Source organism: Vidua macroura, chromosome 11 (assembly GCF_024509145.1).
Source record: "Vidua macroura isolate BioBank_ID:100142 chromosome 11, ASM2450914v1, whole genome shotgun sequence".
In the NCBI taxonomy this organism is placed as follows: domain Eukaryota; kingdom Metazoa; phylum Chordata; class Aves; order Passeriformes; family Viduidae; genus Vidua; species Vidua macroura.
The window spans coordinates 4,977,750-5,002,229 of NC_071581.1; the positions used below are offsets into that span (position 1 = coordinate 4,977,750).

Here is a 24,480-nt window from a genome sequence, read left to right on the forward strand (position 1 = left end):
ATCAACAGATATTCCACACCTGTGGAGACAAAATAAAAAAAGGTAAGAAATGGCACTGGCTGGCATTCTCTAGGTGGTCATTAAATGAAGGCCTCTCATCAATTATTTGAGGTTTCTTGTATTGTAATGAGGATTTGCTTATATTAAATTAGCATCTAAGATAGAAATTAGGTATTTAATGTACAAAATATAGTGAATCCTGAAAATTCTACAAAAAAAAACCCTTTTGGGCAAAAATAATCAGGTTTTCTTTTGGTATCTCTGGAATAACTCATTTAAAGAAAGCAGTACCCAAGGGTTTTGTTTTACCTTAAAAACAGTTGTTTAGTAACTCATAAAATCCATCACAATGAAATAGTGAGGTCAAAGGGCTGAGATGCTGCAAATCATCACTGCAAATAAAATAATGAAAAAACTTTGCTGCAGTTTTTAAGACAACTGTCCATGTCTCTAGTGTGGAGAAACACTAGAGTGGCTCTAAAATATTTTGAACTGAGGTCACGGTGTAAATCAATGCACTGGCATTGTAATAAAGTGGTTTATTTGACCAGATGAATATTCTATGCCTAAAAAAAAAAAATATTGTTAAAGCTTTTTATGATCTTACTTTGCTTCTTCTTCAATGGGAAGTTTATACCTTCAACTACTTTTATTAAGTTTATTAATCTTTTTAACAAATTCCAGTGGTCACCTTTTAAAGCTACAAGATGATTTTAAAATGATTGTAGTGAAATAAACTCTGTCAGAAGCACTTCACTCATGCACAAAATGAGCCCTATATCTCTGTAAGTGTCCACTGGCACACCTGGCTCGAACTCTGTGCAAGGCAGGAACTCCCAGCTGTGACCTGCATAGATCTGAGCTCCAGAACAGGTCCCAGTGTGTATGCCAGTGTTTGCTGAAGCTGGGTGCTGGTTATGTCCTCCTGTTAGGTTATAAACCTCTTTGTAATCACCTTGTGCTGTACCTGTACAAGACTTACACACTACATGGCTGAGCTTTATGAGTAGAGTTCCAAGATGCAAGTTCCTGGGAACAGAATAATATTTTTCTAAAACTCCATCAGCACACAGGGTGCAAAACAAACCACTCAGCTTCATCTGTACTTCCCTACAGGATGTGCATAGAGAACAAAATTTATGAATACAGTCTTAAGTTTTTGAAAACATAAGGCTGTTGTTTGAATCTCTGCTCCATGACATAGTGGAGCATTTTCTTTCATCTATTTGCTACATTAAAGACATTCTTTATATTTTAAATATCACTTTCTCCTCTCAGGCACGAATGGAGAACTAAAGCTGTTTTGTAAACAGCTTTGCTGGATTAGAGTTGATCTGGAGTTGTATATACCCGACAGTGTACAGGGAAACCACGCAGAAGATCACTGAAGTTTTGTTTAAGGCAACAGCCCAAGGCCATCTGAACATGTGGAGATTAAAAGCAAAAATTATACTTTTATCAACACAAGCAAAATCTTGATGAAGGTGGAGCACTGCCTCCAGCCCTGGGCCAGCACAGGAGGGACCTGGGGCTGCTGCACAGAGCCCAGAGGAGGCTCCAGGAGGAGCAGAGGGATGGAGCAGCTCTGCTGGCAGGAAAGGCTGGCACAGCTGGCATTGCTCACCTGCACAGGAGAAGCTTTGGGCTGAGCTCAGGGTGGCCTTGCAGGGCCTGAAGGAGCTGCAGGAAAGATGGAGAGAGACAACTGCCAAGGGCTGGAGGGACAGGACCCAGGGAATGGCTCCCAGTGCCAGAGGGCAGGGCTGGATGGGATCTTGGGAATTAGGAATTGTTCCCTGTGAGGGTGGGCAGGCCCTGGCACAGGGTGCCCAGAGCAGCTGGGGCTGCCCCTGGATCCCTGGCAGTGCCCAAGGCCAGGCTGGACACTGGGGCTGGAGCAGCCTGGGACAGTGGGAGGTGTCCCTGCCGTGGCAGGGGTGGCACTGGATGATCTCTAAGGTGCCTTCCAACCCAAACCATTCTGTGTTTCCATGATTCTGTGAAATACCCTCTTGAAGGGCCACATGCTTCTCTTCTTTTTGTTGCTTAGAAAAAAGTCATTCTGGCTTCACTGGAATAATTTTGCTGTCATTCCATACTCACCACTGCTGTAGACCATGGCATAACATAAGAAGGGAAAGTGCTGCTGTGCCTCACCTTCTGGTCTTCCTTGATTTCCAAGTCTACCTTTACATGTGGCTTTTAAAGTTATCATAGCCTGCTTCAAGAGCCCTGTCATCCCCTCCTACACATCTAACCCAGAGGATTGCAATTTGATTGCAAGGCACTTCTCAATTTTCCTATTAACCAATGTGTAAATCCTGGGCCACATATTTACAATGCCTTCCATCAGCTCCCAGCCACATACATGGTGTTCTGCTCCCAGGAATGAGGCAGAAAAGTAATTTCCAAGTTTGGTAAAGAAATCTGGGGGCAATCCCACCCCCATGCATTGCATAAAGCATATGCCCTAGTCACTGACAGAGCCTGAATGAGAGTCTGTTTCTCAAGTAACTCTTACAAGGCTCCTGTAGTCCAGGTTGAGCTGTGGAGAGCTTTATCCAGCTCGATGGCTCCACACTGGTCACATGCTTCTGCAGGACTGGGACATGCCAAAGTCCCATTGGGTTTTTTCCCAAAATCTCCCAGCTTTGTGTGCTCTGAGCTTGTGTAACTGTGCTCCTCACGGGGCTGTTTCACTGAGGGGGGTTTCATGGCATGGTGTGTGCATTGTGAATATTTCTGATGTGCTTTGGACTCGTTTGCCTTAAGGTATTGCTGAACACACAGCTACCATGGGGACAGCCCAGTCACAGTGAATCTTCTGTATTAGTGTGAGTGGATGGGACCTCAGTTTGATTGGAGTAAATGGAGAGTAACAAGCAGGAAGTCTGGGGGAGGAACCGAGGAGGGATGCACTGAAATGAACTTAATGCTTTCTAAGGATTGAGAGTGGCAGTGTGAAAACCAAATATCCTGTTCTTTCTTCAACCAAAAATGGTTCTGAGAGCGTCATATTGTTTTATCTCATTTATTTCATTTCTTTTAGAAGGTAGGCTGTGGAGATTAATTAGGAATTGTTTTCAAAAAGCTTCTTGAATATGAAAGGAAGTGCTTTATTATTATTTGGTCCTGTTGATAAAAAGAACTATATCAACTTGTGCTGGAAGTGTAAGGAAGTCAGTCATGCCTGCTTGGGTCCTTTTCTCTGAGGGGTTTTTGGGATTTATATACAAAGTGGTTTTTCACCCAGAAATAGTCACTCTAAAAAGAGAAGAGTACATTACATCTTGCTCTGTTCAAGCCCTAAAAAAGACCCTTATGTTGTGTTTTCAGATTTCTGCCCCCCCATTTTGAATTTAATCCTGGGTGTTGTTTGAAGATGATGTCTCTTGCTTCATTTTACAGTGGTTCTATTTCTCCTGTGTTTTGATTCTTGCTCCATTGAAGAAATCAGAAAAATCTGTGTCCTGGCAGGCACAGGCACCCACTCATCCAGTCAGATATAAAGAGGATCCCATTAGAGCAAAACCAATCACTTTGACTGAAATTTGCCTGTTTCTCTCTTTCAATGCGTTCTACCTCCAAACATTTCCCTGGAAATCTCTGTTTAACATGTGCCAGAAAGCAGCAGCAGTAAACTCCATTTAATTCCCTGGACTGAAGAGGCTTTTCAGAGGGTGACTGATGCATCCCATCATTAGGCTGTTTGCTCCTTTTCCTTTTCTGGGATTGAGAGAATGTCAAGACATTTAAAGCTTCTCACTTCTCTCACATTTTCCCCAAAACTTCCTCACAAGAGCTTGCTGTATTCTCTGATTCCGTTATTTCCACCCCAGCTGGCAGTGAGGCCTATAAAGCTCCAGTTTCTCCTGTAATGTATATTCTCCTCATTCTGGATGCATTGTCAAAGCATTGCACTATTAGCTCACCATTCTTCCATGCTGCTTGAGAGATTGAGTTTCACTTTGGTAGCAGATCCTCTCCCCTTCTAACAAGACAAGTTTCTCACAGTTTCAGGTTTTCATGCAACAGATTTCACAGTTGCTTTGGCAATTACTGAAGTTTAAAAATAATACTTTCTACATTGTTTGCTTTTAAAAGAACAGCTGACTTCTACTGGTCATGTAAAAGCTGTACTGCATGTTTTATGCCGTAAGTGTGTATGAACCTTAAAAAAGAACAACAAACCACCCCTACCTCCCCTCCCCCCAAAAAAAACCAACAAACAACTAAGCTCTCAGGATTTTCATAAACGTGCAACACTAGGGATTAATCTTAAAGTAGATAAAAACCAGCCTAAAACACAGTGTAAGCTTAAGAATAGGTGTTCCTACTCTCTTGTATATAGTGGTTTCTCCTGAGATTGTTTGGATGTGAATCAAAGAAAATGTATCAAGACTCTTTCCAGGTAATTCCATAACCCTGTAATGCAGCCCATCTCTCTGTGCCGCATCCCATCCAGTTTTCCATGTGATCCGTGGCTGCATTTCTGGGTTTGCCCATCCCTCTGGCACCAGCCCTGCTACGTTAACTTGCCTTTCCATTTCAAGGAATATTTACTCGGAGATGAAACGTGGTGTGACCTTTTAGTACATCAAAGGGTGGGCAAGGAAAGAAAGACAAAATGCTCCCAAGTGTCCATCCAGGAAAATGTCTTTGAAATGAAACACGACTGTGTGCTTTCTCTGAAAGTGAAGGAGAGCCAGTGACACCTGTAGTGCAGATGTGCATAAATGAGTTCCTTTAGGTCCTGCTAGTGGTCTGGTTTGGGACTCATGGATTTCACAGATGATTTAGCAGGGCTGTTTCTGCTGGGCTGTGAAGGGTTTGCTGGGCAGTGGTGCTGCTGAGAGGTGATGGCTGAACAGACAATGGGCTGCTGGAGCCTTGTACACTCAGGAGTTTGTTTTTTTTTTCTTGTGGAGGAAAGGAACATGAGAATGCAAGAACGTTATTTTGATTTGCTTATGTGACAGAATATGTGCTTGTAGTTGACCACATTAACAGTGCAGGGTAGTGACAAGGTTGGCAGCTGCTTCAGACCCTCAGATGAAGTGCAAGATCCCAGAACAGTCTGGGTTGGGAGGGACCTTCAAGATCCTCCATTTCCATCTCCCTGCCACTGGCAGGGACACCTTCCACTAGACCAGGTTGCTGCAAACCCCATCCAATTCTTAGGCCTGAATAATTTCCTAAGTGCGTGTAATCATTTATCTGGGTCTTCTCTCGGTGTTTCAGGCAATGAAAGAATACACAGAATCAATTGAACTATGCAATAATATTATGAACTACAAACTTAAACCCTAACATGGCTTATTTATGATATAAAAGTAAATAAGATGTTTCAGAGTGCTTTCCTAAGCTCTTTAGTCAGTGATTTGAACTTTCTTTTTTTTCTTTCCCCCACCAGGAATCTTTAATGACTGGAAAACTCAATGGATCATGTTTTTCTCATCTAAGCTATTTTTACATTGACTGTGCTGTAAACACATGGAGGAGCTGTAAGTAAATGTTCTGTACTGCGTGATGAATTGGATTGCTACAGTCTGGAGGAAAGCAAAATAATAATTTCATTTCTGTGGTGATTTGCGTAGCTTGTGGTACAATGCCAGAAAGACTAACGGAAATGCTTATGGATACGTGGACTCCATTAATAATATTATGGATTACTGTCCTTCCTTCCATTTATATGGCTCCAATGAATCAATCTCAAGTACTACCAAGTGGATCCAGTACAGGACTAAAGAGGCTAAATGAAGAACAAAAAATTTTGCACCGTTCCAAGAGAGGCTGGGTTTGGAATCAAATGTTTGTATTGGAAGAATTTTCTGGACCTGAACCAATCCTAGTTGGCCGGGTAAGGCAAGATTTGGGTTTTTTTCTCTGAATGTATATATGTGTGACATGAGAAGGTCCTCAGCCATTCAGACTCTTCTAAGGAGTTTCAGACTGAGGTGCTTTGTGATTCCAAAATAGTTCTCTAATATCCATAGGTTTGTGCTTTAAATGTACCTGATTGTAAGGACATGATTTCCTAGTTAGCTAACCTGCTATTTCCAACAAAAAAAATGCATATTCCATTTGTCAAAAAACCCCATAAGCGCGTTCACATCCTTTCTTTTGTATCATTAGTCACCACTCCTTACTTCTGTCAGCTGAAGAATTTTACCAAAGCAGCTCTTTGCAATATAGTGCTGTGCATTCCTAAAGGTTGTTACACCTATAGGTCATTTTCTGTCTCCAGTCTGATGAATCAAGTTGTTTATGCTCTGAGGATTTTTAAAAAACAAGAACCAAAAAGGAAAGTGGGGACTGTACAGCAAATTATGAGGTCCTAGTTTATATGGAGGTCTATGCACATATATGGAATAACATTATTGCCACAGATTTTGTAATTGAATGTCAAAGTCAGGAAGATAACACAGGGCACATTATCATATTTTTCAGTGTCACAGCTTTTCTGCTGCCCTAAAGCTTTGCTTGTTGCCATGCATTAGTTTATTCTGTAGCTCAGGGTGTTACCTCCAGTCAGTGAATCAGCCTTGCACTTGTATGAGCCATCTGTATCCATCAGGGATGAATTACCCTCAGAATTATTCTTAGAAAAGAATGATCTGTTCATAAGTGCATGTTTGGCAGTGAGCAGGTATAAATACCTTAATTGTTTATCACTAAAGTTCAATTCCCACTGAAGAACCAAGTGCATTGTTGTCTTACTAGCTGTCTACTGAGGTTGAGTAAAAAAAAAAAATCTAGACAAACTATGGATAACAGTTAATTTCATGGTAATCTTGGAATTTCCATGGATAAATGAATAGCATATAGTATAATATAGGGACTGTCAATAGCTCTATTCAATTATTGAAGAGAACACAGATCAAGTGCATTTCCAAATCTTCCCTAGTGTAGCCACTTTCCAGGTGAGACTCAGGGTCAGAAGGTGTAATGAGCTTTCTATCCAGGGACTTTTGGTGCTGTGTCAATTTACATTTATATCAGGTATTTGGTATCTGTTCTCATTTGTTTCTCTGGGGTTAGTAACATATTTCAGTTTCACAGAGACAGCAATGTGCATATTTCACATCTTAAAATGTTTTATTCAACCCATTCTTTCTGGAATATTTTACTTGAGCTTTTAAAATTATTTTGAGTAGCTGGGGAGAATCCTGGGTTTGTACTTTGTGGTATTTTGATTTTCAGGGTATATCCAGGTCTAAATATTTCTACTATTTTAAGGGTTTTTTAGGTGGTTATAATATCCTGAATTGTTTGAGTCATTGGTGAATAGAAGTGGGTAGGTTAAACTAAGCCAAACCAAGGAAGACATTATCCCATCTTCTTCTGGCATTTTAAATAGAATTAGCTAAAATGCTGTGACAATCTATTTGTTGAGGCTGCTGCATAATTAAAACACTGCATGTTATAGACGGAGATGAGCAAGAAGCAAAGTTTGTTCCCATAGGGAGGAATTTTTGGTTTATTCATTAGAACAACATAGAATATTTTTGGAATTCTTCTCTCTATTTTTTCTCCCTCTCCAGAAAAATCATCCATATTTCTGACTTAGTTTTCTTTCCTAAGGCTTGTGAGTATTAAGAGTGCTTTCAGGCTGGTGGGCAGCCAGTGGGAGCAGAGGTACTCCACAGCTTTCAGAGCTGCTCTTAATCCTTCCTGACTGGAAAGCAGAGACTCCCTCAATTATACTTCTTGGCAATCCTTCCCAAAACTTAAGGGTGTACAGAATGTCACAAGCAAAATGCTTTCCTTTTCCGTGAAGCTGGGCTGTGGTTTGTCCTCTGTCACCCTCATTGGTTTCTTATCCGCTGCAATTTAAAAATAACCTCCTTTTCAGAACTCGCAGTAGGTTTGCACTTACCTGGTTCCTCCTCCTGGCTTTTCCACTTACACTCTTCCTCCAGCCTTGTGAGGTTTTTCCCTGGCAAAGGATTTGCACACCTGGGGTATCTCCTTCATTCTGGGACTTTAGTGACTATTTTTCTGCCCTATGACTTACCTCGATTTTCTTTTTTCTTCTTTTGCCAGACTTTGAATGAAGGACACTCAGTAAAACAGGATATAGCGAGTGCAGAGAGGCTTAACATTGTGGAGAGAGTGATATCAAATGTCTGCCCCATTTTTGCTGCATTTTCTGGATGGAAATGTGCTTTTGTCCTGTTATAGAGTCAGTATTGTTTGCTATGTGCTTTTTACATGTTGAAAGTTCTTGTACAATCTTCAAACAAATCTTTTATTTGGTGGCTAATTGCTTCAAAGAAAACATTCTAGAAGCAAATCTAATTATGTAGATCTTTGTTGCAATTTTTGTCTCTACACTGTTGTAGAGTGTACCTGGTGCTTTTCATAGTCATGTGCGTTTTGTACAAACATTTAATTAGGTGCTTTGGAGAATAAATACAAAAATAAGTTTTGCACAAACAGAAACAATACACACACAAGCAGAATTTGTTTTATGTTCTCAAATGGACCTTCAAAACCCACTGAAAATTCAGCTCTTAAGAACTGCTGAGAATAGAACTGATACTTAAGTAATGGTTTTTGTGTTAGTGGGTGGAAAGGCACTGAGTAGAAGCATTTGGTTCTAATGGAATTGATGGAATTTATCAGCAAAATAAAACTGAAAACTGAGATTAATTTTATAGGGTACAAACAGAACACAAATCACTTTGCAAATAAAAGCTTGAATGCAGAGTCTGTGAGTTCCTCCTGTTGGTTCAAAGGGTCTCATACCAAAGTTTGTGAAGTGCAGGGAAATTTAGCAAGACAGGATTACTGAGGTCTGTGGTATCTTTTATTAAACTGCTCAGTTTTTCCAGGGGAAACAGCTTCCAGACATAAAGACTTTTCTCTGGAGTTTTAAGTGTTGCAATGCAACTGCACACACTTCAGAGGTGCTTGTTCATTGCTGTTCTGCATGGATATAGAGTAATAAATGCATTCCCAGTGTATTTGCTCTAATAAAGGAAGTAAACTGTGGTGAGACTAATAGGAGGAATTAATGTGAACACCTTTGAAAGTGTGGTGTCTTTCTTCAATGACTCAAGTAAAGGACCGGAGCAAATCTTTTGCTTTCATTCTTGAACCTCTTAGAATGAATTTGGGCAATATGCACTTTTAATGCCAATTTTTGTCACTATGTTTGGTAGGATCAAGCTCAAAGTGAGCAACTCTACTCGAGTTCACACATCTGTAAAGAAGTGCTTTCTGAATTTATGAGATTTCCAATAAAAAGCCACAATTATTCTAGGTTTTAACTTATTTTTTTGGGGGCTATATTCATATGGCATTTATTTTGCCACATGGTATTTTCATAGAATCATGGAATAGAATATCCTGTATTGGAAGGGATCCATCAGGATCATCCAGTCCAGCTCCTGTCCCTGCCCAGATGCCCAGCAATCCCCCCTGAGCTCCGGCAGCCTCGGGGCCGTGCCCATTCCCTGGGGAGCCTGGGCAGTGCCAGCACCCTCTGGGGGAAGAACCTTTCCCTGATATTCAGCATAAGCATCCCCTGGCACAGCTTCATGCTCTCTGTCCCTCCTTTGGACATTCTCTTTATGATTTATACCATTCTTATTAAATTCTATATCATCTGATTCATTCTATATTATTCTTATTTATATTATTCTTACTAAAGTAAGTCCCATAATATTTTGATCTGCACATGTAAAAATCTATATGTGCATTTTGAGAAACCTGCAAAGTAACCTTTTTTGTGTTCATGCAACACACATCAAATGAGTTTGGGTTTATTCCCAGCAATAGAATACCGAGTGACAGATTTGCAAATACCCTTTTGTACTTCATTCCTTTTTTTTCCCCTTCACCCACAGAAGCAGGTAAATACTTTGCAAAGCTTCTGTGTCTCCTTTAGAAGCCTCCCCATCCTGCACAGTGCTGTCAGCAGCTAGCAGCCTCCCTGTGGCTGACAACCTCATTCAAGTGTAGAGTGATATGTCTTGTGACACTGCATGCTGTCCCTCTGGACTTGATTAGTTAGGTAGAACTTCCACTTGCTATACACTGCTGCATCTTCTCCATCTCCTCTGCATGCTCTTACAGCACCACGGCAGATGTGCTGTGAAATCTGGGCTCTAGCAAATGCCACTGTTCTTTCACAGGAGACAGCCTCCGAATTCACAATGACATAGGTAATAAAGTGAAAAAGCGTGAGGAAGCTGCTTTTGGGGTACTGCAGCTCCTGTTTTATGGAACATGTGTTGTTCGTGATGCTTTAAACGGGTTAGGACCTGGTTTAATAGAAGTTTTTAAGCAAAACTCTAGGATAGTCAATGTAATAGCAGTTGTTTTTAATTAGACTTATAGAATGTGCTCAGTTAGGAGGGATGCACAAGGATCATCCAAGTGCACCTTCTGTCCCTGCCCAGACCCCCCAACAATCCCCCCTGGGCATCCCTGGCAGCGCTGTCCAAACACTCCTGGAGCTCTGGCAGCCTCGGGGCCGTGCCCATTCCCTGGGAGCCTGGGCAGTGCCAGCACCCTTCCTGTGTCATCTCTCCAGCTTTTTGTTCCAGCCTGTCCATACACCCAGGGTGCTCCATCCATGCTGCAGAATCTGTCACTTGTTTGGCTTTGTTAAACCTCACAAAGTGTGGAGAGAATGAAAGAGGCAATGAAGGCCACAAAAGTTGTTTGTTTGTGTTTATGTTCTCTGGCTTACTGATAAATGAATCCAAATTTAGGTCCAGACACAAAAATCCACCAGCAGTCGCTCAGGTTGATGCTGTCTGTGTCCCACCACTCCACCGGCAATACTTCCCAGGTTGTCTCAGAATCTCCCCCAGACTTTTTTGATTTCCCTGTTTCCAGACCCCAAAAAATATTGCCTGTTTAGTCTGTGATGAGAGATTTGGGAAGTGAGCGTGGCAGGGAAGAGCAGCCCCTGTGGCACATCTATGCCTGGTCACCATCTGGAGAAGGTGCTCTGAAAATCCTGGATGGGAGGAAACCAGTGAGACTGTATTGGTGAGGCTCAGAAAGCACGGCCAGGTTGTGGTGAGCTCAAGGAGCTTTTCCATCCATGACTGCTTCTGAATTCCCTGGTTTGTGTCTTTTCACTCTGTTCAATGCAGATTTTCTTGTATGGAATGTGGGATGAGGGAGCTGGGCAACTTTTGCTGTTTGGAGCAACAGAGATTTTCCCCTTGATGTCTGGGGCTTGGGTTCAGGGCTGTAGAGGAGAAACAATTTTCCTGTAGGAGGAGCAGTGGACAGGCATCCTGTTCTCACATCAAGTGCTTCAGGCTGAGCTGCTGGAAAACCCAAACCTGGAAATGCAGAGAGCACTTATAAATTGCTTGGAGCTGTATGTTCTACATTATCCATGCTCTGTGCAATCCTTGATTTCTTCACCAACATGCATTTTCTATCTTGACCAGGAAATGGTAAAATGTTACTTGTTTAAAATCACGGCTAGTTCTGTTGAAGCACAAGTGATGCAAACAGGTGAAATAAATAAGGTTTTAATTAAGCAAGTTCCTTCCTCACGTTTTGCTTTTCATTCCCGCCCTGAGCTTGTGATTATGATGGCTGCCTAAAAATACTCTGTACTCAAGTGATGCAAACCAGAAATGTATATAACTAAGGCTAGCAGTATTTTGAGGAATGTATTAAATGTTGTTTCACTGAGTGAAAAAAAAAATCCTTGTGACTTGTAGGAGTAGCAATGTCCTGGCATGTTTCATAGGATTTAGCATAATCCTACATTAATGCTTTGGTAAAGTTTTCACAGAACAGCAATCACAACACCATATTAAATACATTCTACTATGTTTTTTCTAATACACACTTGTATGTTTTTCTATGATTTAAATGCATGCCATAAAATATTCAGTATCAGAAATGCTGCAAAGTCAACATTGCCTTCTGAGCCTTAGATTTTTGTTGTTGTTTTGCAACCATAATTACACACTAATTTTCCTGCTTAAGTTTAATAAATTCCCAGAAGCTGAAATGTATCAATTATTTTGTTACTGTATTCTTTATGAAAAATATGAATTCCCCCTGCCTTTTGTGTGCTTGAAAGGGAAGAGGTGACTCTGTACTGCACAGAATGCTCCAGTTGGCATCGTCTCAATCAGCTTAGTAAGCAGGAGTAGAACTAGCTAAGAAAAACTCTCTGTAATTAAATGTTACTGCAAAGAAAATAAACATAGCAGGCAACATTTTACAGAAGTCTGTTAAAAGTTTTGGTTTTAAAAAAAATATTCCTGAGCCTGCACAACTTTCATCTGTTTCTTTTTTAACTGAGAACAAGAAGAAATTTCAATATAAAGCATAAATTTAAGCAAGAACAGTTTGACTGACCCAACAGTGTCTACATTTTCTACTACGGTGTAAAAAAAAAAAATTTGCTGATTTCTCTAAGATTTAAGAAACAAGACATATCTCCAGACACTGAAAATCTCATTTCTGTATATTTCTGGGAGTATTACTGAATACAGTTGAACACTTTCATACTCCTTCATCTCCAGCCTGGGGCATGATATAACCACAATTTAAGCAGAGACACAACTTAAACCCCTTGAACATCAGCTATAGAACAGGACTTGTAATAACTTCAAAGAGGCATTTTATCAGTTACTTATGAATCCAGCATCTTAAAGGGTCAAACTGCAAAACACCAGGCACCTCCTCAGCTGCCTGTATTTTCTTTCATGCAGTAGGAAAATGTCTATGATGTGAAGAATAAATTAGAAGTTGGGCAGGGGTTTTGCTGGTTTTGTTTGTTTATTTTATGTTTTGTTCTCTTTGGGATTGGTGTTTTTTTTTAAATTTCCTTTTTTTAAATAAAAACGGATGGTATATGTTACTCTAGCATTATTCACTTAAATTTCTTGGTCATGTTTTTCTAGAGCCACAAAAATTTCTGGTATTCTGAAAAAAAGAGCAGCTAATATTGAGCATTTTGTTTGTAAAGAATTAGAAGCTTGTGTGCTTTTCAATATATTGATCTGAAAACTTTATCTTCCTCTCGGTGAAATGTTGGCTGCATGCAAAATGCTGAAGTGACACTATGAAAAATTGAGTTGAGTTTTTCCCATGATATTCTGAGATGCTCTATGATTGTTTAGTCTTTCCAACATTGCTTCAGTAAATGGTTTTCAATTTCTACCTGTAGGGCTCACCCCTCGTGCTGTCAGGATGCTTCAGTTCCAGCTGTCAATTTAACTACCAATTAGTGCCAATTGTGAGGGGAGTTTTTTGCTAAAAGTTTGTCCTTGCTGAACTTGACAAGCATATTTCCCATCCATCCATGAGCTCTCAGGTAGCTGTGATTTCCCAAAAGTGCTGGGATGTGTCTTTCAACCAATAAAGTGAAAGGGAAATTTTATTGTTCTCAGGTCCAGATAGGATATTCCTCAATGTGCCATGGATTTATGTAACAAAAACATTAATTTTGTATTAAAATGAGAGAATCCTTTGGTGGCTTTAGGCTTCCAGTAAGAGCTGTGGAGCTCAAGTGGGTGATAACTCATGAACTGAGCCACACCTAAGAAAGGCTTTGTAGCTGCTGGGCAGCACTGTCTTTTTTGGATGTAATAAATATACAATCACAGGAATCACAAGAAAAATAAGTTTTCGAGTGCAAAAAATGAGAATGAGTTTGCATAAATCTTGTTTCTTGAAAGTTCTGTTTTAAAAGTTGGGTTTTCTTCCTATTCTGGTAAAGTCAAAAAAGAAAAAGGGAGCCAGAGTGTGTGTGGTGCAACAGACCAAGGAATTCACAGCTGAGGGTCTTTTGTTTGGTGTTTGGCTTTTTGGTTTTGGTTGTGGGTTTTTTATTTGACAAAGCCAGGGATGTTGATGTTGGGCAAGTCAGTTTCATTGCAGAAATAATTTGCTAAAAATAAACATTTTAGGCAGCGTTTAAAGGCAACTATTATTTGCAAGCAATGTGTGAGGCATGTAGAATTGTAAAATAAATGCAGATAATTTTCCTAAAGATATTTAGGCAAATATTAATATGTTTGAATAGCCTCTTGGTGATCCCCGAGGAACACCTGTAGTGATACAGAGTACTTCATAACTTTCCTTTTTCCTGGGGACTCCCTGTTAGTGTAAAAATTCCCCTGCAAGGATTTCTTTTAAAGCCTTTATTTTACAGCAGTCATGCCAGCAGCTAAGCAAAAGTAAGCGTAGCTCTCCCTGGAGACTGTCAATGGCATTCCTGAATTAACCGCAGGAATCATTAGGAGCCACAGAAGACATCCCTTTCCTTGCTCCGGGCCCTGAGCTCAGTAACTGCTTCCCACCCAGCCCCTGGTGAGCAGAGGCAAAGCTGAGGTTTGTTCCAGCCCGGGAATGTGCTGGAATAAAAGGCTGGCTCACAGAGCATCCCTGGAGGTGAGCAGAGCGCTGCAGGCGCAGCCGGCAAAAGGGATTTCAGAGCAGTTCAGCGGCCCCAGCCGTTTGCTGGTTTCCATCCAGAAGCCACATTAGCTAATTCTCCTTTCCCTGGCCGAGGGAACCACGTGTGTGCAGTAGGGGCACTGCTGCCGGGGAGAAAAGGGGATTTTGGTATGGGCAGAACCGGTGGTGGGCACCCAGCTGTGCAGCACACGGGGCACAGAGGGGCTGAACCAAACCACACCTCTTCCAGCCCGATGTAAGGTCATCGTGCCACAAGCATCATCAGGATCTATTTAACATTTTATTTTGACATGTTGTACACCCAACCCAAGCAGTAAGGATTTTAAAACAAATGGGCAAAACCACTGTATGATTTTTTTTTTTCACTTAGTTTGGGATAATTGGCAGCAGAATTGGTGCAGCATGAACCTGTGTATTAAAGCATGATGCAAAAGGCTCAGAATCTCCTAGTGCTCACCTCAGAGAGCTTATTAAAAATCTGCTATGTTTTTATAGAATAAAGTTTCTAAATGGAATTGCTGACATACTTGCTCTCTTGCTATTCCCTTTTCAGTCTTATTGCCTTTTTTCTAAATTTTAAATTGCCTGTTTTTCAGGCCACCTGTTCTCTAATTATTATGCAGCCTATAGCATTTCACATAGACCACTGGCACACTTTGCAATTCCTGGTGTTGTCCTGCCATACTGACAAGAAAATACCATGTCCAGAGGCAAAGGGAAAATGCTTGTACTTCTTTCTTCACATAAAATCGTCTGAAACAAGACTTAGTGCCAACACAATATTTCCAACTTGTTCATTTATTTCTGCTAATTAATGGGTCTTGATTATGCTGTTGGCTATCCCACATGAACTGACAGCAAGTGCTCTAAATGTACAAGGGCTTTTTATTGAGTTTTCATATGAAAAAATGGGAGTTATTTTAATCATTTAAATCACATATCAGGATTTTACTTGGTCTGTAAGACCAAATTTAAACTATGGGGTTTTTTAAAGAAATCTCAATGTAAAACTGGTTTTTGTACAATTTTAAAAAATGTTGCACATATCCTCAAAGCACCCTCACCATGAGGACTGGTGCACCAAGAAGCAGTAAATGTGAAAGCTGTTAATGCTGCCATTTATATCAAGAAATTTTGGCTAAAATTTCAATCCATTTTGTTGAGTAGGAGACAATTCCAGCCTCAAAGCTGTTGCTGACTAATTGAGATATGTAATTTATTAATAACTGAAATGAGATATAATAACTGAAATATGAGTATACTTCAATACGTTGAATATACTGGCCCAGTGGAGTTACCACAGCTCAAAATTAAGGAAAGAAAATGGACAATACTAAATTGTCAGGAAACATTAGGCTCCTTTTTCTGTGCAGAAAGCAATGGCACTGATCATTCCATTACATAATTATTTTGTAATTGATCTGAATTCTGCCCTTCCAAAAGACCACCCGCTTGTTCCTATCACTGATAAGCCAAGGACTGCATGGAACTGAGCAGTCTGGATGCAAGACCAAATATTTGGATTTTTAAGGGGATTTTTCAGCAAATGTTTCTATCTAAATCAAATGCATTCTGCACAAATCCTGTTGTAGGCAATTCTCTGAGGGGGACAGACTGATGGATAGTAAAGCAAAACTTTGCTCTGTCAGGCTGGAGGTCACTCCTGAGAGAGTAGGTTCATTGCAGTGCTTTGAATGGGGGATGAAATGCATGTGCTTTACACTCACAGAGTGAGAAAAAACATAGCATGGCTGAGGCAGGATTTATCCCACAGACAACAGCTATTCAGAATCAGGAATACATCTGTAATTCTTGCTGAATAACTGGGTAAGACAGGAGATACTTTTCCAACTCTAAACCAGGCTCTGTTTTCCAGTTTCACTAGGCATCCAGTCCATCCTAATGTATTTAATGTAAAGTCTAAAATACAATTTATGCAGGGTCTGGTGGAGCCAGGGTGGTGAAACAAAGAGAACTGACTACAGTGAGATGAAAACTGGTGTGTGTGAGTGGGTTGGTAGATGTGTAAGGGAATATTGAAGGGATTTTTGTTAAGGGGGACCACAATAACCAGTAGGGCAGGGGCTTCATTAGGGAAACTGTGGCTCTTTCTGGCATGAAGTAAGTGTAGGAGCACAAGAAAACCACAGCATTTGGGTGGCTTCCTTGTCAGGTAGAATGGCCACCCTGAGCTCAGCCCAAAGCTTCTCCTGTGCAGGTGAGCAATGCCAGCTGTGCCAGCCTTTCCTGCCAGCAGAGCTGCTCCATCCCTCTGCTCCTCCTGGAGCCTCCTCTGGGCTCTCTGCAGCAGCTCCAGGTCCCTCCTGTGCTGGCCAGGCTGGGGCAGCTCTGCAGGTGGCTCTCAGCTGAGGGCAGAGGGGCACAATCCCCTCCCCTGCTGCCCATGCTGGGAGATCAGCCCAGGGTGAAGTTTCATAGAAAGGTTTGGTTGGAAGGGACCTTAAAACCCATCCAGTGCCACCCCTGCCATGGCAGGGACACCTCCCACTGTCCCAGGCTGCTCCCAGCCCCAGTGTCCAGCCTGGCCTTGGGCACTGCCAGGGATCCAGGGGCAGCCACAGCTGCTCTGGGCACCCTGGGCCAATGGCTGCCCACCCTCCCAGGGAATAAATTTTTTCCTAATATGCAATCTAAACCTAAATGCATCAGTTTGAAGCCATTCCCCCTTGTCCTGTCTCTCCAGGCTCCTGTAAATAGTCTCTCCCCATCCTTCTTGTGGGCTTCCTTCAGGCACTGCAGGTCCTGTAGATTGATCCCTGTAATGTTTGTGACCTTTTCCATTCTTTTAGAAATGCTGCTGAACTTTTCTCTAGTGTCTGTGCCTTCATCCTCAATGCAGCAGGATTTGGAGCTGAAAGGGAAAGAGGAAAAAAAAAAGAGAATGCACTGAAGGTAATTTTGCACGTGGTACCATGTTCTGCTTTGCAATAAGAAAAGATTTGCAGCCACTCAGAAATCCTTTATTTTATAATCTCCCCTATTGATCACACCTGTATTGAAATCCTGAGCGCGGGAGCTCAAACATTCTTTGCTTCTCAGAAATAATTGGGTTATCGTTTATTTCATCAGAGTATCAAAAAGGGGTAATGAGACATCCTTTAATCTTTAAAAGTGTTTTGTCATTGTGTGCCTTACCAACAGAACACTGGTCTGGATCCTTTGGAAGTGCAGATTGCTCATTAGGAATGTGTGCAATGAAATAATTTAAGAGAGGGAACGTTCATCCTGTGTATGTCTAAATCTCCACTATTTTCAATTGACTCTTCATATGAAACATTTCTTGTTAAGGCTGTTTGGAGAGGCATAAAGTGTTTTGTGTACTAAATCAAAGCTGCTATGGTTTCACTTATAGGAATTAATGATGGGCCATGTAAGTAGAAAAGGTATTGTTGTGTATAACCTGTCACAGCCAAACTGGGGAAAGGTTTGTCCTTGCTACTGTTCTGGCCTTCTATTACAAAGAGCAGGAAGAACAGTCAATAACCACTTATTAATGATTTTCTCTGTCCTTTATTGTAGCTTCAGGTACATTAGGCTCTCAGTAATTATCTCATTCATAATCCTCCGTAACAAGTAATACTTTCTGCATCTTGTGAAGCATAATTGGAAAATATTTTCTTTGGATGTACACTATTTCTATCCTCTCTTTAATATAACTTACCCCAAGAGTATCTTGCCAAGGAAAAATGAGCAAGCATAATTTTATACAGGTAATCAAATCTCTCAAATGTTGGCACATTTTCCTTTATCTCCATGGGACCAAAAGCCAACCTTCAAATAGACCTAGGCATTAAAGGGGAGAATTTCAGCACACAATTAGAACTCAAATAAGCTTGTACAAGGCAGCTTGAACAGAAGTGCTATTTTGAGTTATTAGTACTGTATTTCTACTACAGAATATTCCATTTGATTAATACAGAACTGCAAGGGAACATATATACACACACACTATATTAGTCTAAGTGCATGTGTTGTGTCTTTGTGTATATATAGATATGTCTAATACATTATTTAAACACTGGCTTATAGCAGGAGTTTACAGCTTTCTAAATAGTTCTATTTTTGCCCACTTAGAACTCCAAACCACATCTTGATGCAGGTTTTATCTTACTGTGCTGAGCAAAATAAATGTGAGGGGGAGGGAAATAAAGAAAGAAATCAGCATGTCTTTAGATTCCTTTCAGTTGCAATACCCAGCAGAACAGTTAATTTATTCCAAACTTTCTGACATAAATCACGCTGAAAGGGAGACAAGGAAGCCCTAAGGGACTGCAGATACAAAGCTCAGGACTGGTTTCAGGCTGAGCAGACACTTTAATCTGTGCTGGACCTACAATGAAACCTTTCAGCCTCCATTTTTGTTGTGGAATTGAACATTCTCATTTCTATTCTCACTTATTTCAGTATCAAGGGCTCTGGTGACTACAGAACCCAGGGAAAGATGATACTGAGAGAGCATTTGAGTCCCCAGCTGTAAATAATTCACCAGGATTCTGTAGTGTAGTGTATAACCCAGCAAGATAGCTGCCATGTTCACTGCGCTTAAGCTAAAGGAGACTCTAGATGGCTCAGGGAAGATTTTTTTTTCTCTATTCTAGCTTAAAAGTTCTGCTTGACTTGAGTTGCATATTTAAATGCAGCAGTTGGTAATTCAGAATTTTATGGTGTGAATATGCCCATTCTTCAAGACCAGCTTCTGGATGATTTTAAATTCCATTTTCAGTTAGCTAGTTTATTCCACGGCTGTCCCATGTAAAGTCTGCTGATTGAGGTCAGAATTTGTTTTTTATGTGCTTGGGTCAAGATTTTTCTATTTCGCATTACCATGAAAATATCCACTGAGTTCTTCCAGTTATAACACTTGAATTCTAAGATAATATGCTTAGTGAGCCTTTTGTTAATTATTGCCTTAATTCACTGGAAAAACATCGGTAAAAATGGGATATTCAGAATTGGCTTTTTAAATCTGGTGCAAGTATGATTTAAAAAATCCCAAAAAACCCAAGAAAGACCAAAAGCCCTCAATACAGAAATTATATTTTTAGCCTGAGTTAAAACAGCAATGGAGATGAGGTGACTTGGTAATAGTTTTGATAATCTGCTGGGTTTATTGATGGAACAAGCTCAGATCACCTGTCTCTGTCTGAATTTAAGCAAAGGTAGAAAGCACATGTAACACGGCTTTGGTTTTGACCATATCCTGAGTCAGGCTCGTAGCTCAGGCCAGTATTCTTTCCCCAGAGGAGCAAGAACCTTCTTCCAAGGTCTCCTGACAGTCTGAAGTGGCTCTGTTCTGAAAATTCTTACCTTTGCACAGCAAAATTGAACATCGTGAGCAGAACTAAGACCAGGGATAAAGAGTAAAGTGTAACTGGGAAGGGAATTCAGAAGGGTGGGAGCTGCTGTTCAGCTTTCTGTCCTGGGGAGAGGAATTTCAAATACCTGCCTAATTATATGGTCCAAACATAGATTGTGGGCATTGTCAGCCAATTCCTGATTCTCTGAAGGTTGGCTGTGGAACTCTGTCCATCAGGCTCTCTGTGAGAGGGTGTGGCTGGTTTTACACCCCAGTGATGTAGAAGGCTCACGTTGGCGCAAAGTGATGGCTGGCAGCTCTTTCCCAGCCTTGGACAAAGGCATTTTGTTGTTTCAGAGCTAGAGAGAATCCAGGTAGAGTAGCTGAAGCTGCTGGTGGATTTCTAGGTCTTTGTGACTCTCAGAAGTCATGTGCCAATGTCCAGATTAGTGCTAGAGCTGACCTCACCTGGACCTGTGAGCTAAATGACCTGGGCGTTGCTTAGGAAATCAAATTTTGTCATCCTCTGATGGCACTTCTTCTTTGTAGGTGAGATGACCTCTAACACTCCTTATTTCCTCTCAATATTCTTTGAACTATACCTCAGACTATTTTATATATAGGTGATCTTAACATTAGTCAGTGTTTCCTGTGAAGCTTGCAAAGTGTTTGAGCCTGTCTGTAAATCAGGCACTGCAGATAAAAGAATGTGTATTTGCACATTTTGTCAGGTCTTGGGGTTGGATAATGTGTTCAGCTTTTAAAACACAAATTTAAAATAATGAAAAGCGCCCCCCTTAGAATGCAGAGAGTGCAAAGGCCTCAGCAGGGAAGTCACAGTGTCAGAACATATGCAGTGCCATCTCTCTAAGGAGCTGCTGGGTGAGCTTGTACAAGTTCTGCATTATTTGCTGAGCTAGAAATGGTACCATGCACCTTTTCCAGCTGCATTGTGCCTCCCTGCTACCGAAATGAGCTTCCACAGACTTCAGTGTATTTGACATTTTTGTTGTGTTTTGTATCCTTTTGTCCTGTAAAACATTGTCCTTTGCACATTCAATTCCTTGCTCAGGGTCAGCTTCAAAAGGTTCAAGAACTTAGTGGAGCACTTCTGTGGTAATACAGGAAACCTTTGCTCCTCATACTTATTTTTCTCCTTCTCTGCATCGCTTTATGTTGATAAGGGAACTGAAGTTTGAGAGAGATAATTTTTTTAAAAAAATCCTTTGCCATTTATTTTCAATTTGTCCAAGTGCAGCATATCTGTGCTGACTTCATGTTCAGTATTATCATTAGGACAACTTAGGGAGTGGGGAGAATGGATTGTGGGAATAGCAAAAAGGAAGATTTCAAAGGAATTAATCTTTATTTTTACTTAAAAAAAAAAAGAAAAAAAGACCAGCTGTTCATTGTTATTTAAGACACTGGTCAGCCTCACAAATGGATGAGACTTTCTTTGTTGGAAATAGAAATTTCAGAAAATTAGTTTCTTTCTAAACTTAGGAGATTAATATTTGAGCTGAATAGAGACTCTGTGCTGTTGTATTTGTTTGTTTGAGACATCCATTGTTCTTGGAATTCTCTTGGAGCTCAGTGAACATTTGCATTACAACAAATACCTTTTATTACCAAGACTTTGACACAGCTGGGCAGGTCTGGAGCAGGGAACTTGCTGCTTCTCTGTTCCTCTTAGTATTCATCTTAATTCATCACACTGGGTTCATGTGGCATAAAAATGGGATGCACTTCACTGAAAATATGTGAATTTATCCTCAGAAATATGCAGTTGTGTGTACCCTGAGATGAGAGAGTCACTTTTAGTATCTATATTGGCTTTTTAAGCAGCAATAAAGGAAACTCTGCAATAATAACTGAGCACTTATGACTGGCAAACACACTCCTGCAGCTCAGAACTGGAATATGAATGGGCACCACAGGAGGTTTGCCCATTTCTGATGAAAACAGTTTTAACAGCATGAATTTATGAATCTACTCAGTGCAAATGAGAGTTTATTATGCTGAGAGTCCAAAAACGATGCTTCATTTATTAAATTAATACAAAAATGGTATTCAGATAGTGTTGGAGAGTTTTGTAGACCTTCCTGAATATCAGATCTGAGGCTGAAATCATTGACTTGGGTTATGGGAGGTAATGGAAAACAGGACAAGCTGCCAAAAACTTCCTATTCTTTGCTTGATTGAAATGAATGTGTATTTGGAACAGCACCTGTCACAGTTTCCCAATCTGTGCGCTAGAGGAAATGGTGCTTGCCCATTTTGAAATTTCTGGATTTGTTTAATGAAAGCTTTCTGTAATTTTTTTTCTCTATAAAAAAGCTTTTGCCCTTTTCAGATTATTCCTCCACCACATGGGTCAGCTGCAGTTATTGCTGCAAGATTTGAAGCATTGACAACTACTGTAGTACAGTCTGAAGTAGCTTCAAATTTTGATGGGTATGGCAGAATTCATAACATAAAATTCAGGCAAATTTGATACCTAGTGCCACATAACTGTGAGTCTTATTGCCAGATTTGGATATCTAGTCTGCCAGCTGCACTGTGCACTGCCCAGCTCATTCAAACCATATGCCTTGAGCAAACAATCAGCAAAGTGTGTTAAAAGCTCTGAGAAGTACCACATTAGCCATACGTCAGCCAGCTGCATGTCCTGCCCTATTAATTTCAATAAAAGCTTACCCCTTCAAAACTGATTTTTTGACTTCTTTGATCTAAAAATATGGCTTAAATAAAATCTGTGCATCTGCAGTTAGGTTTACAGCAAAAAAAATCATTCTATCTTCAAAATAATATTGAAATTTTGGTTCGGTTTTAAAAGTTTCCCTAGAGACAGAAGAATCCATTACAAGTTTCCCTGTAGCTGGAAAGGAAACAGTCACTCATGAGCACCCTAAAGCCATTTGTAGCACATATTCTTCATACTCTTGAGGGACTCTTGCCCAGAGTAGAATACTCAGTCTTGTGCCATAAGAAAAATGAAAAATGTATGCATTGTTTTTCTCCCTTTTGTTGGATTTAGCTGATGCTCACCCTGCTGGCGTCACTACCCTGAGGCTGTTTGCAAGAGTGAGTCAAGAATACACTGGTAGTAATAAACATGTAAACTGTGCATTTGTATGGCTCCCTACATCTCTGAGGCACTGCTTTGTCTCTGCACCTCTGTATGTTTGTTTTATGTGCCCTGGTTATAATGGATTCTCCAGTGTTTACGTTTATGTAGCCATGGATTGTTATTATCTCATATTAGAAGAAGGGGTGAATATGAAAAAAAAAGAGCAGCATTGTTGTGACAGGTACAACATACTTTCTCAGGGCCCAGGGTAGTATTATTTTGGATTCAGTTTTGTGGAGTTTAAAAACCAAGAACAATGCATATTAATACAAATGTTACAGCATCTCTGAGCAGGAATGAAATATTTTGTTCCAAGCTGTCTTAGCTAAACAAAAAAGGGTAGCAAGTATATTGTGAATGAAACATTTTCATTGCTGATTTTTACCTACATAGTCTTCTTCTTTGATCCTCTGAAATATTTTTTCAAGAGAAACCAATGTTGCAAGGGCTAAGGCAGAACAGCTAGTAGCCTACTGGGGTTAGTTGTCTGCTCTCCAGAGTGATCACAGTTAAGCCAAAGTGAGGAATAATTAGGCAGGTAAATTCAATCTACTTTCTATCAGTAATACTGATTTATACCATTATTAATATCACCCTGCAATGGTAGGGGGAAAAAATCTTTAAATATTAGGGGTAGTAGAGAATCTGACAGACTTTTATTGTTTTGACTGGAACATCAGTGCCCAGGAAAGGCTGAGGGAGCTGGGGCTGCTCAGCCTGGAGAGGAGCCCCAGCTGAGAGGGACCTCAGCCCTGGCTGTCCCTGGCTGTCCCTGGCTGTCTGTCCCTGTGTGTCCCTGTCTGTCTGTCCCTGTGTGTCCCTGTGTGTCCTGTGTGTCCCTGTCTGTCTGTCCCTGTCTGACTGTCCCTGTCTGTCCCTGTGTGTCCCTGTCTGTCCCTGTCTGTCCCTGGCTGTCCCTGTGTGTCCCTGTCTGTCTGTCCCTGTGTGTCCCTGTCTGTCTGTCCCTGTGTGCAGGAGGGCAGAGCAGCCCCAGGCTCTGCTGCAGGCCCAGCGATGGCCCCAGAGCCCCGGGCAGGGCCTGAGCCCAGGAGCTGCCCCTGCCCAGGAGGCAGAACTGCTGCCCTGGGCAGTGCCAGCCCTGAGCAGATGGTGCAGAGAGGCTGTGGAGTCTCCTCCCTGGGGATATTGCAGAGCCCCACGGACACACTGCTGTGCCCTGTGCTCTGGGATGGCCCTGCTGGAGCAGAGAGGTGCTGGTGCAGAGGAGCTCCTGTGGGTCCTTCCAGCCTCAGCCATGCTGGGGTTGTGTTTTATTTCTCTCTTGATCTATGAAAGTTCTCACAGTAAAGACAAATGACAAGGACACAGTTCTACTCCTCAGGCCTTAGACTGTGTGCAATAGATGTAACACACCATTGTTTATCCTTTGTTTCTGCTCATCTCATCTCATCTCGTCACAGACCTTTAATGACTTTATTGGGTAGTTTATCGACTCAGCTTCCAGTTTCCTTTTTCCTTCCATCCGAGGTCATTGCAGACAGAATACATCTTGAATTGGCACAAGGTATCTCCTGTTCTACATAGTTTAAAATTACTAAAGCTCCTCCTTTGTGCAGTAGCTCTGATAGTTGGTCTCCTCCAAATTCTGGTCCCTAGG

General features: G+C 41.1%; 1 protein-coding gene across 1 annotated transcript in view; it reads left to right on the forward strand.

Annotated features, from left to right (window-relative positions):
- The first annotated feature begins 5,419 nt into the window (after positions 1 to 5,419).
- CDH8 (cadherin 8) overlaps positions 5,420 to 24,480 on the forward strand; it is a 139,642-nt gene continuing 120,581 nt past the window's right edge. The window contains exon 1 of the mRNA XM_053987768.1: positions 5,420 to 5,860. Within this exon, the coding sequence (XP_053843743.1) occupies positions 5,609 to 5,860 (252 nt within the window). The 5' untranslated portion in view covers positions 5,420 to 5,608. The remainder of the gene's footprint in view (positions 5,861 to 24,480) is intronic.